The sequence below is a fragment of the Paramormyrops kingsleyae genome, chromosome 1 (assembly GCF_048594095.1).
Source record: "Paramormyrops kingsleyae isolate MSU_618 chromosome 1, PKINGS_0.4, whole genome shotgun sequence".
In the NCBI taxonomy this organism is placed as follows: domain Eukaryota; kingdom Metazoa; phylum Chordata; class Actinopteri; order Osteoglossiformes; family Mormyridae; genus Paramormyrops; species Paramormyrops kingsleyae.
The window spans coordinates 70,660,626-70,678,763 of NC_132797.1; the positions used below are offsets into that span (position 1 = coordinate 70,660,626).

The 18,138-nt window shown below is 42.5% G+C and overlaps 1 protein-coding gene across 1 annotated transcript in view; it reads right to left on the reverse strand.

Moving 5' to 3' along the window:
• Positions 1-18,138, reverse strand: part of vwa8 (von Willebrand factor A domain containing 8) — a 73,795-nt gene that overhangs the window by 33,646 nt on the left and 22,011 nt on the right. Inside the window, exons 18-33 of the mRNA XM_072697881.1 lie at positions 17,989-18,092; positions 17,534-17,640; positions 15,490-15,561; positions 14,311-14,387; positions 12,268-12,343; positions 11,281-11,416; positions 11,043-11,162; positions 10,731-10,936; positions 7,277-7,428; positions 4,728-4,836; positions 4,082-4,220; positions 3,811-3,998; positions 1,815-1,934; positions 1,457-1,518; positions 1,243-1,368; positions 228-337 (exon numbers count right to left, since the gene is read on the reverse strand). Coding sequence (XP_072553982.1) covers positions 228-337; positions 1,243-1,368; positions 1,457-1,518; positions 1,815-1,934; positions 3,811-3,998; positions 4,082-4,220; positions 4,728-4,836; positions 7,277-7,428; positions 10,731-10,936; positions 11,043-11,162; positions 11,281-11,416; positions 12,268-12,343; positions 14,311-14,387; positions 15,490-15,561; positions 17,534-17,640; positions 17,989-18,092 — 1,904 coding nt within the window. The remainder of the gene's footprint in view (positions 1-227; positions 338-1,242; positions 1,369-1,456; positions 1,519-1,814; positions 1,935-3,810; positions 3,999-4,081; positions 4,221-4,727; positions 4,837-7,276; positions 7,429-10,730; positions 10,937-11,042; positions 11,163-11,280; positions 11,417-12,267; positions 12,344-14,310; positions 14,388-15,489; positions 15,562-17,533; positions 17,641-17,988; positions 18,093-18,138) is intronic.

The window sequence follows — 18,138 nt, forward strand, 5'->3', positions numbered from 1 at the left end:
TGGTTAAGTACTGGTTCGCCATTTTCACTAATCCGTTTCATTGAATACACACTAAATACCGCAATAAACTTGTTTCCACCTTAATATAAAATGAGGAGTATTTCAGTTTTGGGACAGCACCGATTGCTGGTAATGTAGAAGAAACAATGCAACAGTGTTTCTACCTGCAAACACAGCCGTAGTTAAATACCTAGACAAAGGTTAACCACTCGGGGAGTATAAGTTACCTGAGGTCATCCCAAAACCAGTGCTGACAGCATCCTCAGTGACAGCGTGCAGCTGACAAATCCCAGAATCCTCTGCTCCCATGTGCATAGGCTTGGTTAACAGGAACTTCCTGTTATATAAATACAGTTAAAAAATGGAATTACTGTTATTGAACTAGCGACAGTGGAAAAGGAACACAGCAGAAAATACCACTACAAGAAGAGTGCCATTATTCCTCCTTAACATAGTTTACTCTGCAGCTTATAAATTATGAATTTGTTCGTGCATGTATTAAACAACTGGAGAGCTTCACATCCAAACAAACTGAGGCAGTTTCCATGGCGTGCTACGTGCTAGAAGACAAGAGCTTACAGATGCTGTTTCCACTAAAACTTATTTCTGCTGTCATATAGTGTTTCTATGGAAAAATAGTAAAGTTTACAGAGTCTAAGGAGTTGATCCCACAGTGTGTCAATGATGATCTCTTGGGTAACCACTTGTGGGGGTGTGGCTACGAAATAATGAACTGCAGTGATTGGGTTAAAACTTGAGAGCCCATCAGGTGTCTATTAGTTAATTATGATAGTGAGATTGGTTTGCCTTTATAAACAACTGTTTGCACTCTGGGAAACATAGAGTGATGAAGGCAGAGAATTCTGAAGGCAGAGTGCTGAAACCCCTGGTGGAGCTACAGTAGAAAGAACGTAAGCCATTGGAGTCCGGACCCAATCCTCATTTTTTTCGATTTTATTGAATTGTCTACAAACCAGTGTTACCAATCAGGGTTGGGGCCATTCCGGAATGCATTCATCAATTCCAGTGCAAATCAGAAAATAGAACTAGAGTTGGGACTGGAAAAAAAAAACTATGGGGACCAGAATTGGAATTCTAATTTCAGTTTCATTTCCTGATTTGGTTTGGAACTGACGAATGCATTCCGGAATGGCCCCATCCCTGGTTTCAATCATCTGAGAAGGCAGAACATTGTGCTTTAAGTCTCTTTCCGGTACATTACTTGAGATACAATGAACCTACTTGTCAGTCTTGTTCTCGATGATCAGCCATCGGTCCTCAGCTACCAGGAAGACGGCTTTAAGCTTTATGGGCAGGGAGATCGTGTGGAGCCGGCCTTCCAGAACATCCAACACATCCAGCCGATTGCTGTCCAGAACAGAGTAGTGTCCACACTATGCTATACACTCAGACACAAGGGCGTCAATAAGCAGGGTTAGCATGGAAAAAAGCTCACCTGTCTTCTCTGTAGAACAGAAGCCAGTTTTTATGGGCAAATTCCCGGCACATTTTAAATGACTAGAAGAAAATAAACCAAGATGCTTCATATTTAAAGCACAACTTTGTGAAAACTATTTCTAGACTTTGTATTTTTCAGATTTAGGAGCAAATGTGGATTAAAATTAAACAAAATTGGTGAATGCAGTTTTCCGTCTGTGATGAACTGAAAATTAAAAAACAGCAGTTTTTAGAGATCAAGGTAATACAGCATAAACATAATGATTAATGCTGACTGTGAGAGGAACAGCATTAAAGTGAAGGTAATTAGCATTGTCTCGAAGCATGACTGTATTGTCAGTATTGCTGGTCATCACCCGATTCTCCTTGCTCATCCACCAATTAGAAGATTTCTTGGACGGCTCCTCCTTCTCCTGAGAGAGCAGCAGTCGTCGTACAGCCCCTGTTACCAGGTCCAGGTACAGGACGGTGTTACTCTGTGAGATGGAAAAAGTCGAGTGAGTTTGAAAGACATGTATTCATTCATCCGTTCATTCATTCATTCCCTAAAATGCTTATAAGGTCATATTTTAATGTGTAAGACTAGAGTAAATACTACCTGAAATCACCAGCAGAGGGGGCCAAACCTTAACATGCTTATTAGAATTTTTTTGTTTATTTCAGGGATGATTGGGGCCATGATTGTCAGAACATATTTTTAGCGTTTACTTGAGACCTTCCTAGGGCCACAGCATGAGTGGCCCTTCAGCGCATCTGTCAGTGATGCGAGTTTGCCATAAATTATGACTATCTGGAAAAATACTATATCGAAATAAAAACAAAAGCATCATTATCCTTACTCTACGAATGCCATTGCTAATCTCCAGCCTTGTGAACCCAGGATTCTGTCAGTCTGTGCAAATCCTTCGCTAAACAGACCTTAATTCATGACGTCATCTGCTACATCTTCAAATTACTCTAACATGGAAGGCAAGTCAACCCAAGGAACCTCCTGGCCTCCTTTGGTCTACATGATTTTTGCATGGCTTCAGTGACACACGACGTTCACTCTCTGTGATATTAATAGAAGGTCTGCATCACCATCAAATAAATTTGTCGGTTCTGGCAATCTGTCAGGGACAACGACCACCGTGTTCAGTTTGGGCTTTGTTTTTTCTGCACTGGGACAGCCGTGACCCCTGGATGAACTGCTCGTGATGTCTGGAATTCCATGCTTTGGACAGAAGTAATAAGTCAAGTTTTTTTCCCTGTTTTTTTTTCCAGAGATATTTTTAGAATGTTCCTTCTTATATAATACACAACAGCTGTTTTTCTGAGAGTATCTTTTCTTAATTTGTTCCTTGTGCGTACTTCTGTTCTAAAACCTTATTAGGCAAGTCAAGTGCTATGGAACAGATAAATTGCAAAATAAGGCCTTGTTGTTGACTCTTCTAGCGTCCGTGTGTGCAGGGCTGGCAGGAAGGAGGAACTGAAGGATAGAGATCCATGGTGTGATGGACCAGTCCTATGTAAGGCACAGGTTCCGGTCTCCGGGCCACAAGAGACCCCACCACGCTATTCTAATTTCGACCACACGAGGCACTATTCACTCAGCTCCTTCCTCATATTGTGCAAGATGAGTTCTATTTAAACACATGGCTTAAAGCACATGTCATATGCTTGGCTAAGATGCCCTTCCATCATCAGGTCGTTAACAGCCCTTAATAGCATCTAATGGAATGCTTTCCGACAGTCATCAAAAAATAAAAGCAGTTTTGTGTGTGACAGTTAGAAACTAAGTTAGGTACAGCGAACTCGATGCACAGATTTCCGTCACAGTGTCCACGTAATGTAGCTGTATACAGCCACTGGTCAATTGACGGCAAATAAAATGTACCATTTTTTTTTTACCTGAAGTTAAATGTCAGGTAGGGTAACAGGATTTAAAAATGTGTACAAATACTCATGCTCTTCTGTATTTTCCCACAGAAGAAAAAATGCTAGCCCAATTGAGCGGAAAATAGCCGAGGTTAGTACTGCTGCTCACACTGCTTGTGACAACGCCGTTTGATTTTAAATTAAAACAGTGACCCAGCCACTAATTATAAACTGCGAACCCTGTGCTATTTTCATTTTTTAGGTCTTGGTGCTGAACACGGATTTCTGGGGCTGTGCTCATTGCATCTCACACGCTCCCGATGGAGAATAAACTAAATGTTCGCAACATTTACTACACGGGCTTTTAGATGATTGTTTTAATCAAGGGTGTTTGTTTTTTCAGACCACATCATCAGCCCAGTAAGTGTAGATGTGTAAACATACGGCGTGACGTGACTACGTTCGAACCGAGAGCCGTGCGAAGTGGAGTCACACCTGCTCCTCGTGCAACACCATCTGGCCTTCCAGCGGGTTGCCTAGTGCAGCCACGGTGACGAAGGGTTGCCAGACACCACTGAGAGTGCGGGGGAAGACATCATATAGGTCCATGTAGTGGATGGTGTCTCCACTTCCCCTCATGGCGTACAGGGACACTGGGTTGCATGTAGCCACGTATATAGAATCTGAAAGACATTTTTAAGAAGCTTTTCATGAAGGTCACCACCGACAAAAAAGGAGATCAAGTTTCCTCAGTGCAGGGACTTACCTTTGTCAGTGGTGACATCACAGATTATGTTGACGTCATTGATGGGGATCTGCCAATGGCTTTGCTCCTCACTGAAGCTCAGTGCTCTGGATTCATGCCTCTCAAGGGGGTATGCCTGGACTCGCAGATACACTGGGCCCTGAGACACGAGCATTCATCAGCACTGAGTCAAGGTAACCCAACAAAACACACCTACCATGAAGTACACATCATGAACTACAGTCGCTACTTGAGATAAAACATGCATCACGATTCATTAATGATGAACAAACAAGTGATCAGCATTTCATATGTGTTATTCATGACTTGTTCCTTCAGTAGTTCACAAAAGTTTATAGAATTAATAGATATAGTAACAAATATAGTAACTGCTTGAGAAAAGTTGCAGCACAATTTATTAATGAATTTATTAATGAATGAACATGACATCAGTATGTAACTAAGACTTAGTTTGTGGTTAATTAATAATAAATAAATAAAAGTAATAGCATGATACTACTGTATATTATTTGTGCCCCATCTTATAAAGTGGTACCAAGTATTCTGTTCACAGTGAAGCACAATGACCAGGTATTTATTACATTTCACAATAGAAGTTTCTAAGACCAAACCTAATCCCTGGCACATATTTAAGGCCTTTTTCTACCTTCACGTCGATTGGGCTGGACTCTGTAGGACACAGCAGCTTGCGCCTGACACTCCCAGACTGGTTTATGGTCCAGTATCCCGTCATTCGGCACTCAGGTAATGCCAACCTGAAAAAAGCCACAACATCAGCCCCATTTCATGGTGCACAATCTTGGTTTTTTTTTCTTCTTCTTCATATGCAACATGCAGCCAATACAACAAATGTCAAATTATGCATTAATAGGTGCTGGCTAGTTAAAAAATAATTTAAAAGGAAAAAATATATATATATATATATATATATATATACACACATATATGTGTGTGTGTGTGTGTCTCTACACAAACATATATGCACATATAAGATATTTTATGTATATATATATAAATATAGTATATACACACGTATGTATTTGTATATACACGCACACACATGCATATATACATACACATAATTTAACTTTTATTTACTGATCTATCTAAAACAGACCAATGATACTGATAATGATTAAATAATGTATCTATTACAAGTTAATTAGAAAAGAAATGCTGTGTAAGTCAGTATTATACAATAATGATCCGCTGCAATGAAAAAAAATGTCAGATAATCCTTCCAAAGCTACCAGACCCCCCCCCCCCGCAGAGTAAGATGTAAGCCTTTCCTGATCTCTGCTCAGAACAAACACCCCCTACTGAGTTTAGGATTGATTCCAGCCATTGTGACTAAATTGCTGTTTACTGTTTTTTTGTTTTTAATCCTCTTTTTTTCAGAAGGAGCAAACTTGCTTTTCTTAGGAATGATAACTGAGTGTAAAAACAAGAACACCATAACTGCTTTTGGCTTTACCCCAAACTGGATATAACTAACAAAATAAAAGTTGACAGGAAAATCTGCCCAAAAAAAGCTTTTCCAATTTGTCCTGTCGACATCTTGATGAGTGCATGGAATGTTCTTAATATACCTTAGAAAAACTGTCAAGCCCTCCGAGTATTTGGATAATGATAGATCCCCTGAGGATATTCATGTATGTGTAATTATTTTATTGTCGTGTGTCTGTTCTAAGGAGGATGACTCCACACCCTGGTTAGCTTTTCTCTTCTGCTCATTAATCTGATTTTACTGGGGTGATCATCCTAAACCACTGGCTCCCTGCCCAGGGGCGCAGAAGGGGGAATGGAAACCTTGACAGATTCAGGGGGCCCAAAACGCATCAGGGGCCCCTGAATACGTAGAACCGGGTGCAGGGGCCAAAGGCGAAAGTCTAGCTACCCCCCCCCCCCCCCCACCCCGTCCGTCCCTGTCTAGAAAACATAAGAATAAAATTGTACAAATTTGCTTTCCAAATCCAAAACACATCACACCAAATAAACTTATGCGTCTTCATCAAAAAAAAAAATACTTGTTTCTTTTCTGATTAGTTCTTACAAATACACTTAAGGATTAATGAAGAAAATATCACTTTTAGTGATGTCGTATATCAGTACACAATCAAATCACAGAGAAAATACAGGAGACTGAAGAAACAAATATTTTCCTTTATTCAAAGAAAACTATACAGTGAAATGAACGCAAACCCTTCAAAAAGGACTTGCTTAACTTCCTTGTTACGCAAAATAAAATAATTATTCTGAAAATCAAAGTGTGCAATAGACACCTGTCTAATTGGTTACCTGTATCTTCACACAACTGCTGTTTAAACAACTTCACTTAAATGTCAATTTTAAGTAAAGGCTATAGACAATGATGTTCAGTTCCTGGAATAAAGTTGTGTTTTGTCCACAACATCGCAGACTTTATCCAGAATGTTATTCCAGTGCAGGTAAAGGTTAGCTTATCGCAAATGTGTCCACGTTACTGCCTGAATGAAAAGACTGGACACCTCACATCTGGATACTTAGCACATGGCTGTAGACTGACAGCAGGGAATGTGTATGTTGATATTGTACTGATTTCTGCTGGACGGCTCGGGACTGTTTACATCGATCCACTCATCACTGTCATCTGCAATCTAGGCAACAGTGATTTATACACAGAGTGGGACAACCTACAAAGTATAATTTCCAAAGGGGCTTCTTAACAGTATTTATACTCCATTTATAGCACAGTATATCACCGCAGGACTAAATGCACCGATTCAATACGTCATATTACCTTTCATACTATAATCACTGACATATAATCAGCAGCAACGATGCGAGTTTATGTATCAGCAGCAGATCTTGCTAATGGTTCTTAATGCCTTAAGAAGTACAGTTTTATTGTTATATTTCTCCTATTGCTGACCGACAAATTAGCTGGAAATGCAACGACTACTGTGAGAAAGACTCCAATAATGAGGTCACAGCTGTCCTGATTGGACCGTGCCACGGGACACATTGTAAACATTTCTGTCAAAATGATGCATTTTCAAGTACTCTCTCTACCTCATCCAAATGCCCTGCCGTACATAAACAGCGAACGACGCCTTTAAGAAATACTTTTAAACAGTCTTGGGAGTCTTTGGGTCTGACCCCCAAAACCCTCTCTCTCGCCCATCGGCCCGTGGCAGTAAAGTGAGTTGCCCTTACTCCTTAGCCAGGTTCACGCTGGTCGGCTTGGCCCCGACTGGAATGCCGTGCTTGTGTAAGGCCGTGATCAGGATCTCCCGCGTCTCCTTGTTGTAGGAGTCGAAGTCGAAGACGTTGCGCACCACGTTGGCCAGTCCTTCATCTGGAAATTTCTTTTGCGGGAGAGAGGAATGACAACACACGGTTTTGGTTAAACTGACCGGCGGAAAGGCATCGGCGACTACATGCTTTACCAGTGAACACGTGCACGTTTAATCCAGCATCACACCATAAAAGTCAGCACAGTCCTGTTCCCTGACGTGGGCCCTGTGCCCTGAGTTAATCGCTCCTTTCTCAAGCAAACAAAAAGCCTGGAAAACAGGCCGCGAGACCCAATCCCTGAAGAAACAGCTGTTTTTTTTCATTCATTCCAGTCTCCGCTGGGATAACAGAAGCAGATACTGCTTGGATGTGGGAAGGGGTGACGGCAATACAGGTGGTATCTCCAGTAATGATTAATGTCCCCAGCCGCAACATGGACCAGTTGCCATGGTGATGAGCATCCTGTGAAGAAGACTTTTGTAGTTCGTAGAAGATTCACAGTCCTGGTATTCATACACATGACTAAACCAATATTGATCTTTTCTAATCCTGGCCTAAAAACACTCAGACAATAAATAACAGCGACACAATTTCTATATCAATGAGGCACAACCTTTCCTGGTTATTAAAAAAGGAGACACACACACACACACACACACACACAGACCTGTATTCATATCAAGGTGAGGGGACCATCCATTCATTTTTATGGGCAAAACCCTAATCCCAACAATGACAACCTTAACCCCTACCCAGCCTTAACCTTAACCATAAATAACCAAACAAAATACAAGTCTTTTGGCATTTTTAGTTTTTTATAAAATTGAATGTCAAAATAACAGGTTTTTATGACATTGCTGTCACATTGTTCCCCACAATGTAATGCATACCTGTACCACACACACACACACACACACACACTCACACACACAAACAATAAGCTAATAAATCAGATGCCATTTTGTCAATCAAACTACAAAGAGCAGAGCAGATCTCCTTATTTCCCAGCAAAGTTCTACATTGGATTCAATCAGCTTCCAATCACCACGGAGGCTAAAACTAATAAGCTCCTGTGTTTCGTCACTAGCGCAGCGGAGAGCAGGAGAGGTTGGTGTCAGACCTCTTCTTCTGCTTCAGTGGATATCGATCTGGGACTATGCAGGAGATCAACTGTGTTCACAAGATTCTCCAGACCCATCAATAAGGAAGCTGGCATTTAACAAAGTGCTTATAAATAACCTTTCACACAGAGTAGAAAAAAGTGATCTGAAACTGCTCACAAGAAGAAAAGGGCATTATTTTTTGCACTACTATTTGACTACCCTGCAACGGAACTGTGATTCAGTGAGCTGGATGCAAAGAGGGAAATGCAGATCCATCCATCCATCTTCTGTAACTACTTGTCCTATTCAGTATTGTGGGGAGGTCTGGAGCCTATGGGTGCAAGGCAGGGAATAACTCAGGTGTCAGGGTCAGCTCCCATCTAACCCGGCCATTTGTGTCTCTTCCCCGTTTGGCCAGCAGGGGTCCCTGGCCATCCCGTTCCGTCACTCCTTGTCAAACCCTTGTGTGTTTTCTCCAGGTTCCCTGGGCCTCCTTCTAGCTCAGTGGGTTTAGTGTATGGCCCCAAGGCCATAACCGTGCAGTTTTGGGTTCAAAGCCAGTCCCAATTGTTTATTGGTTTTCTCTAGTGTTTTAGTTTTGTTTATCCTATGTTGTATACGGGTTAGTTCTGCTCTGCTTGTGTTTGTGTTCCTAGTCTCTCCTAAGATTAGCCCTCATTTGTGTGAATGTTATTGTGTTAGATGTTACTCTGTGTTTGAGATTCTACCTGGTACTTGTGATATACTGTTTCCTTGTTTGGTTACTTTAGGGCTTTTATAGTTCGTTCTTATTTTCCCCATTTGTTTTTTGACCCCATCGTGGTCCTTTTGTTTTGTAGTTTTACCCTGTGTGTTTAGTTTCCTTAATAAACCCCAATTTGTCTTGGAGCCGCTAGTGGATCGTCACCTTTGTCCCTCCTGCGCCATGTTGCGCTGTAACACCCAGGAAGGGGAGCCAACCCGTCTCATCAGAAAAGCAGAAAATGTTATAAAATGTATTAAAAATATAAAACAAATCACAACTTCAGTTATGGGTGTTAAAGCCCACAGTGTTTTCCATTTCTACCCTCAGAACACCTGCAAATTTTTGTAATAAAAAAGGCAGAAGGTTTGAATTCCTACTGAACTTGATTATTTGACCAAAGAACAAATCTTCTTCCAACCGAAAAATAACATTAGTGTTTATTGGTTATTTCAGTGAGAATTCTGCCATAAAATCCTATTTTAAGGATTTTTAATATTATTTTAAAATGTCTATAAACCCACAATCTGACCGTGCTAGGCACTGTATTGCCCGTGATCAGTTTTTAATGAGCTGTTACTTGGTTCACAGACACCTTAGGCAAACAATTTTATTTTTTTGTCCTTCACGTCTTACACGGATGGTCTGTGAATATGCTTCGCAAAGATGCTGTCTGCCAGAAATCTTCCCTGGCGTGGAGGGGTGAGGAGGGCCCCAAAGTAAAATCAAGATGGGGGGGGGGCACTCCAGGGACACTGTGCAAAGAACGACAGCCCCGCATTGTGGGTGTCATCGGGGGAGTGAGTGGGCTGACAAAGGCATGCTTTGTTTACATGAATCACACCGTCCATATCTGCCTGAGCTTGTCTGCTTATAAGGACTTAGGCTCGGGGACAGAATCTCTTGATGGTTTGTTACCTCCAAAAAGCCTGAAATGTAGCTAGACATTAAATTATGCACTAAATTATACCAGAGTGAAAAAAATAAAATAATAATCAGGGATGCACTTAACCAGAGGTGGAAAGTTCAGGTCCAGAAAGTACAAATCCAGACCAAGATTTTGTCTCAACCAACCAGTTGAGTACTGTGTGACTGTGACTCATTATGGTTGAGACAAAATCTTGGTCTGGACTTTCTGGACTTGACCTTTCCACTTCTGCACATAACTGGTACGCAAGTACACATTCACCTTTAAAAGCGATACTTGCGGCAATTGATTGTTGCAAAAGCGCAACTGTGTATGCATTTTATGTGCATTTGTGCTGCTATGACAAGAAATTACCCTGCATTTTAACCGTTATATGCTAATTCGTACTTCATTTGCGGTATAAAGGTTAAAATGCACGATAATTACTTGTCATAATGGTGCAAATGCACATACGCATTTGCGCTGTTACAACAATCGGCTGCGGCATGGATCGCTCTTAAAGGTGCATATGCGTACTTGCGTACCAGTAATTTGCATGACTGATAATAATACATAAACACTGAACTGTCAACAGCCTGGTTTGTGCGTCTGTAATCCTACCTGCAGATGTTTAACGATGTTGACCACCTCCCTGGTGGAGTAAGGGTACGTGATGGTCCCCTGGTCTGCCATCGCCCTCAGCTCTCCAAAGGTGGCTACCAGCTTCTGCAGGACAGCGTCCGGGACGTCGGGCCCATACTGTTTCAGCATAGCTAGCTCTGCATGGGGTTTGGGGTTGTCTACGGCATGGCAGCTGAAGATGTCTCCTGGAAAACAAGCCAGATTACAGGTGAGCTTCACACTTCAGCCACCAGACAAGAGCAAAAATATTCATCTTCCATCATTCTGGCAGTGCCTTTCCAAGAACATTACCTAGTGCGCCAAAGAAGTCGTTTCCCAGGAATGGAAAGCCGGGTCTGTTGGCCAAAACAATCATCCTGAAATCAGGATGCATCACAATAATGTTGGGTCTCCCCTCTGCGTCTCTGGGATCTGGAAATAAAGACCGTCCAATATAACTATTTAAAAGATGTTTTTGCACTCAAAGTTTTCCTTGATCGGCAGCATAACATAACGAAAGAAAATGACTGCAGGAGTGTAGTCGCCTTACTTGAAATGATTCTCCTGCCGTCGGCGAGAATCATCTCTCCATTCTCCACCAGAGTCTTCAGGATGCAGGTGACATTGGTTGGCGCTTTGTCTGCCTCATCGATAACCAGGATGTGGCCCATCTTTACGGCCCTCACCTACGTGGAAAGGAACACGATAACAGAAAGCTTACGGTCAGGTGTAGAGATTGAAATGACGTAATTAAAGGACCCTTACGTTGGCTTCTGTCAATGGCAAATGAAAATCTATTTAAAAATGCTAGGTGCCACATCGAAAGTGACAGAAATGCAACTGAAAATAGATATTTCCCTTGCTTAGTCATTCTTCATTAACCAGGCCGCAGACTTTCTGGTAATAAAAAGCAGTATCGCTAATTTATAGTGCAAATATCATAAGCAGCAGGATGAATCTTTTGTCGAGATGCTGTTGCAGTACCGGAGCTCTCTGGAGCTTCGAAATCAGAAGGGACTTCCGTCCAGCATCAAAGCCGACACTATTAATACCCAAAGAGCTTCAGCTGGGTGCTAATTGAAGTGACACACGGAGGCCTTGGGAGAAGCTTTTATCTCACCTCACCGTCTTTGTGGCGCTACGATCATTAAAATGCATTTAGAAAGGACACCCACCTTGCCAGTCTTAAAACATCGGTAATAAATGCCACTGTCAGTGAATAGGAGTGTATTTAGGATCAAAATGAGCGCTGTACCACCAGTCAGACACAGGCATATAAAAGGCCAGAGATGGGTTATTTATAATTTAAATGTTTTATTTTAATGGAACCAGTAGCTAGTTTAAGTTGACTGGCGATGTTTTCTTGGCCAAATAAATGTAGTACATATAATCTCTGGTGAAACAGGAAGAACATGTAATCAAGACATTTCATTTTCTGACAGGAGAGAAACTGCACCTCATTGAAAGGACTTAAGTGCCAATTTACGTGTAACGTGCTGCCACAGGCAAAGTTAACGATTTAAGGAAGGACACCTACCAGGGGCGAATCTTCATAAATGATTATTCCGTCTCGCACGGAGGGCTGCAGCGTGAGCGTCTGAACTGTAGTGTCTCTGGTGGATAAGAAACGGACCAGTGAAACTCACGCGTGCGACTTCATCGCCGAGGTATTAATTACTACATTAAATAGGATTCCTTCCAAATCTGTCTGGAACTTTAAACCTTCGACCCAGTATTGACAGCGCCCCATGAGATGAATCTATTAAACACAACCCAGATTCATTCTAACGGACACGGCCATCTCTCAGTAGAGCTGATAACTAGGAGAATCCCTGAAGTGATTGCTTTAGCCCTGATATTAAGGCATTTTTTTAACATATCTATCCAGGACAAAGCAACATGTGGTCTCAACTTTCAAAAAACCTTCAGGAGTGGAAAATAACCTTCATGAGACGACGAGGGTTGTAATATCAGAGCTGGATCTGGGCAGCTGGCGACATGGTGATGGCCTGTTTACACACGTTTGCCATAATCCTCCAAATCTTTCATTCTAAACACAGCTAGACCCAACTGTCAAAATATGTGTGGGCATCCTGTATTAATTCTTTATTTTATGGAGCGTGTCATCAAAGTGGTCACCCAAGGCAGGTTATTCAACAAATATCACTGCAGTAAGATAAGTAACACATAATAAGTACAACTATAATAATACAATAAATGATATTTCATTTAACTCAGTCAATGCAACACTGTGATAGGACTTCATGGAGGAAAAGAACATTGCACCTGATCCGTGTGTGATAACTCGTCATGTGCTTTTGCAATCCACGCGCTTCACACTGCATTCGCACTGCACTCACACTGCATTCGCAGAAAAGCGGTGAGTAGCAGCCAGCAGTCACCCTCCAGACCTCAGGAATGTAATTACCACTGCATGAACTAACGTTACAGTTCCTTCTGAAGAATGGCACTTTTGTTAAAATGCACCGAGCAGTGAAGACGACGAAAACAAACAAAAAAAAATCAGAGATCTTAGGATACAGTCAACACTGAAGGACTAGAGTCTAGGTAAACCATTATCCTAAGAATTAAGTGGCGATAACGTGTTAGTGAGTCTTTTGGAGAAGCTGTATATGTTTACAGTTAACAGCCATGTACTACAGAAACCAATTTGCAGTAACTTAAGATAATTGGTCGCAACTTTCAGACATATGTGGTCGTGATCTCAGCGTTCTAAACAAACGATTTTGTCCTGCAAAATCAAATGAACAAACACAGTAAAATGCACACCTTTCTGCATGGGTAAATGTAAATTACCCTTTACAGCAGGGCAGAGTATATAATCATAAGCAAACATGGTTATTATAGACATAGTGTGGATTTAGTGCATCTCAGAAAATGTCGAGGGGCAAATACTCCATTCAAGGCCAATCAGACAGACACCAGCCTTCTCTAATTGCCGCCTTTCCTACCAATTTACAGTTATTAATAGCTGTCTTTCAAAAACAAAAGAACTTCATCTTCATAGTTGCAATTCCCCGTGCCCCCTAGACAGGTGTCCTAATTTATTAGGGACAAAAATAATTCACTTTACCCTTGCAAAGACAAGAAAGGAGTTTTTTTAATGCAAAAGCCCAGGCCCAGCTGCATGTGGGTGAGTTAATCATCTCTTTTTATAGATATGTCTATTTTTGTGTACTGTGATACCCGCGTGCTGTTTTCACGGGAGAGGGGGCTTGAGTAAGTGTTAAAAGAACAGCTTTTTTTCAAAAGGATGAATTACAGTATTCTCCTTTAATTAAAAGCCATCCTTCAAAAAGCATTTCATTTATTTCCATTCGATTTATAATACAGCTACAAAGCAGTGGGAGTGCATGTGTGAAACGTATGAACATCTATTCCAGAAAACCATCCCCACTCTGTAACGAAAATAACTCAGTTTTAATTATAAAGCACGTCGATCTTAGCTGTTCATTCTACAAGAAGATACTGGCAATCTGGCATCTACATTAACTACATGGAAGAAGGAGTTACAGAAAAAGTATGAATGGTTTTCAGGCCATAAAGGTGGTCTCGTTACCTGTGAAGCTGCAGGTATTCTCTTGGTCGGTTCATTAAATGCAGAAATCGGTCTACAATCTTGTTCTTCCCAACACCCTAATGTAAACAGCAACCAACAGCGTTCACTGGAATTAACACATACTGCATGATTAGAAAGACTCATAACGTAACATTTAGAATCCTTATCAGGTGATGCTATTGCTGATTTTGTTGTATGAAGAAGTCCCACATTTATAATAACCAGAACATTTAGTATTATCTGTTTTATTAAGGCCAAAATATGTATTATTTTTTGCTTATGCATCATAATGTAACGCAAACACATAGAAAAATATTACATATATGCTAGAGTCACATAAGGGATGTCAGTCTTAATGACCTGAATGAATGAATTCTATATCATTTCACAAATTACGGTCTTAATTAATGTGTTAATCAGTGGCAACCCAAAAAAAAAAAACCATTATAATCTTGTACTGGCCATTTTCGTAATTTCAAGTCCTACCTCTTCTGATCTGTGTATGTTGAGTAAGTCAATTATTCAGAGTATCACTGTCATAGGAGGCGAAGATTGGTAGTGGATCACATACTGCCCTTCCCAGCTCCCCGCCTCCCCCCTCTCTGCCTGCTTTGCACGCAGCCACTTGAGCTCTAGTTTATCGCGGCTTCATGCACGTTCCTCAAGAACCACCAGAGTCCCAGTCGCTCTGCCTGACAGTACAGCCCCACTCCACTTACCAAACAACCCTGGGCTCTGGTGGGAGCAGGAAACGCAGCGCGCGGGCGGGGGGGGGGTATCCCGTCAGACCGCATCGGGACGATTGACGGGCCTGCCCCTCCCACTTCGCCCCCCCAGCTATGAAAGGGGCCTCTGCTTCAAAGAAGCTAACAGGAACTGACCTTTTCCCCACAGGGGACAACACTGAGATCCCTACAACACATCAGTCATTAGTAAGGAAACTTCTCTTTTACCACATCCCAGAAAATAATTTGCATTGGTTTAGTGTACAAAACTCTTAAATCCAAAACTAGCAAACAGTGACTCATATTGCAAATGCTAATATTTGCAGGGAAAAGGAACCTTGAGATTTGTTCCGAAGTCTTCCGAGTTCCACGGCCTTCTAAAGAAATACCCAAGCTGACGTCTGCTGTCAAGGGCAGCTCTGCCGCGGCGGTTCTTACTTCCTGAATCACTCACCTGGTTCCCGACCAATAACAGGTGTTCCCCCATCAGGAAGTCTTTCAGCATGTCCTCCATCACTGTCATGTGCTGCACAAGCAACAGGAAGGTCAAACCGCAACACATTAAATTCACGGCGAATTTCGGGTGCAGTTTCCCTCCCCCCAGAACAGAATGAGCGCAGGCAGGGAATCTCACAGCAGGAGCGTCTGCAGCTGTCCAGCAAACAAACCTTCACAAATAACCATCTATCCATTTAACCCAGAAGGTATTATAAGGTGCTGCAGTGTCTGAGATGCCATCTAGAGTTTCTGTTCCCCTTGGGATTTTTAGGATCGCAAGTTCAACGCAACCGTGTGCAGAATGAGCAGTTATGGAAGACGGAAGGACAGATGGATGGAAATAATTCATATATTACGAGCGGTGAATTGTAACAATCATTAAGAACACTTATCATAAAGCTTGAGACGTTTTGTTGAATTAGATGAAAATACTGACAATCCCCCCACATAAGGCAATTATAACACGCTGCAGGCTTTCTCAGAACACGAGGGATGTAAGGAGTAGAGGAGCGGAAGATGGCTGAGCAGACCACCCTCATTCTGCTGCTCAGCTCCTCTTCACACCCTATTAGAGCATCGCCAACGCCGGCTTACAGTCCCCGCAGCGCCCTAAGAAAAGCAGGTCATTCAGAAGTGGGCCAAGCAAGGACTTATCCTCCACTTCCTCTGCCTCCTCCCCTTCACAGGGAGGAACAGAAAACGTGCAGAATCTGGGTCAGCTCAACCCTCAGCGCTCCTGGGGGAGCTGGGACACCTCCCTGGGCGGCTGGACACAGGGCTTGCTGGGACGCAGCCCTCGCCAGAACGGCTGTGGGCAAACGTCCATCCATTCATCTCCCAACTGTTTCTCCTGGCCAGGCATCACAGGGCACAGATGAGGGGCACCGCGCAGCCGGGATGCCAGTCCGTCGCACTCATAAACCACGGGCAGTTTAGAAAAGACGACCATCCTAACTGTATATCGCTGGATTGCAAGAGGAAACGGGAAAACCTGGAGGAGACCACACACGGAACTCGAAGGTTCAAGCCCCTATCCCTGGAGGGTTTAAGCAAAAGTGCCGCCCACTGAGTCACCATCCTTAATCGGCAAACAAACGCACTTCATCATGTCAGCCTTTATTTAAGGGCAGGAGGTGAGACAGCCAACATGCTCTATTCCAAATGCTATTCCGCTTACACCGACAGAGACTCCAGTTACAGCTAGGCTCGTTTACCTCTGCTCATTCCCTGTGATTCTTTTCCAGATCAGAACCCTCAGCATAATGGTGCTACTACATGAATAATCAGCATCCCCCAGTTCACAAGTAAACAACATATAATCTGTTTTGCTCAATAACTTCAATCTAAAGTAGAAACATTGACTCATCTAAGAACACAAGCCTTGTGGCTGGTTGGTGGAGGTCTTGCTGGCCAGTGTATCCAAAAGGCTGACCTTGAATCAGACCACATGACAGTTCCTGTCTTTTACAAAGATAAAATTGTTATCAAGAAATTACCTCATGCCGTAATTATTTTATTCCCTCTACAAGGAATGGTTTAAGTTAAGCCATGGTACACTTGGTTCCTAAGAGGACTATTCTATCTCTGACCCAAGTGTAAGTAGACAGTACAAGTACAGGCCTGAGGAATAACAGAGAGTCACTTTAAAAGAATGATATGTTGGTTATACGTATATGCAGTAATAATGCAGATGGAATCAAGTCTGAGGAAGAGCTTGTAGTACGAGATACAGGGGAATCATGACCTGATTCGATGAGGAAGGTGTCCAGCTCCTGAATAATAAAGCACATTACGCTTAGAGACATGGCATAAACTGGAAATTGATCGGCTGTACTGGATAAGAAAGTGCACAAAACTAAACCAGCACGTATATACTGGGGAACCGGGAAACATGATGAGCTGATGTCTCTTTTGCAAGCAGGATCATGCACACAGCACTGACGTAAGGAGCTTTAGATAATAATACCTGGGGCCTAGTGATGAACCGAAGGCTGACTTACCTGCTCATTTTCATAAAACAGGACATCAGGAACCTTCATTTTTTCATGGGGATTATATACCGGAAGAGAAGCCTTTCCGATCCTCAGAATCCCGTCTTTTATTTCACCTGGACAAAAAAACAGACCCAAGGAAAGAGTGCAGAACGTGACAAGAAGCTCACTCCGCTTTTGCACGAGACAGTGACCTTTTCAGCCTTTCTTCCAGAAGCGTGACTGCTGGTCACATGATACTGATACTTTCGCTTTTTCAACTTTGATACCAGAGCTCCAGGTTAACTGAGGAATACAGGCTCGGTTGGGGGGGGGGGGGGGGGTTAAAATACAGCATCCTTTGGCCAAATATCTGAGGGTGACCTTCTCATTTCAGCGCTATTGCTCAAAAAGGACGATTCACTCTGTTCCTGCTGTGTGGAGAATTCCTGCCACTGAGACACGGAATCAAACAGTGTACTCACAGCTGAGGTCCAGGTTTTGTGTGCTGCCAGGGTCCGGCCCATCCTCGATAGAACAGTTGGCCAGGTTCTTCTGTAAGGCCGAACGAGCCAGGCTGGGCAGGAACCTGACATACACACAACAGAGGATCTGTCACCCACCTCAGCAACCTC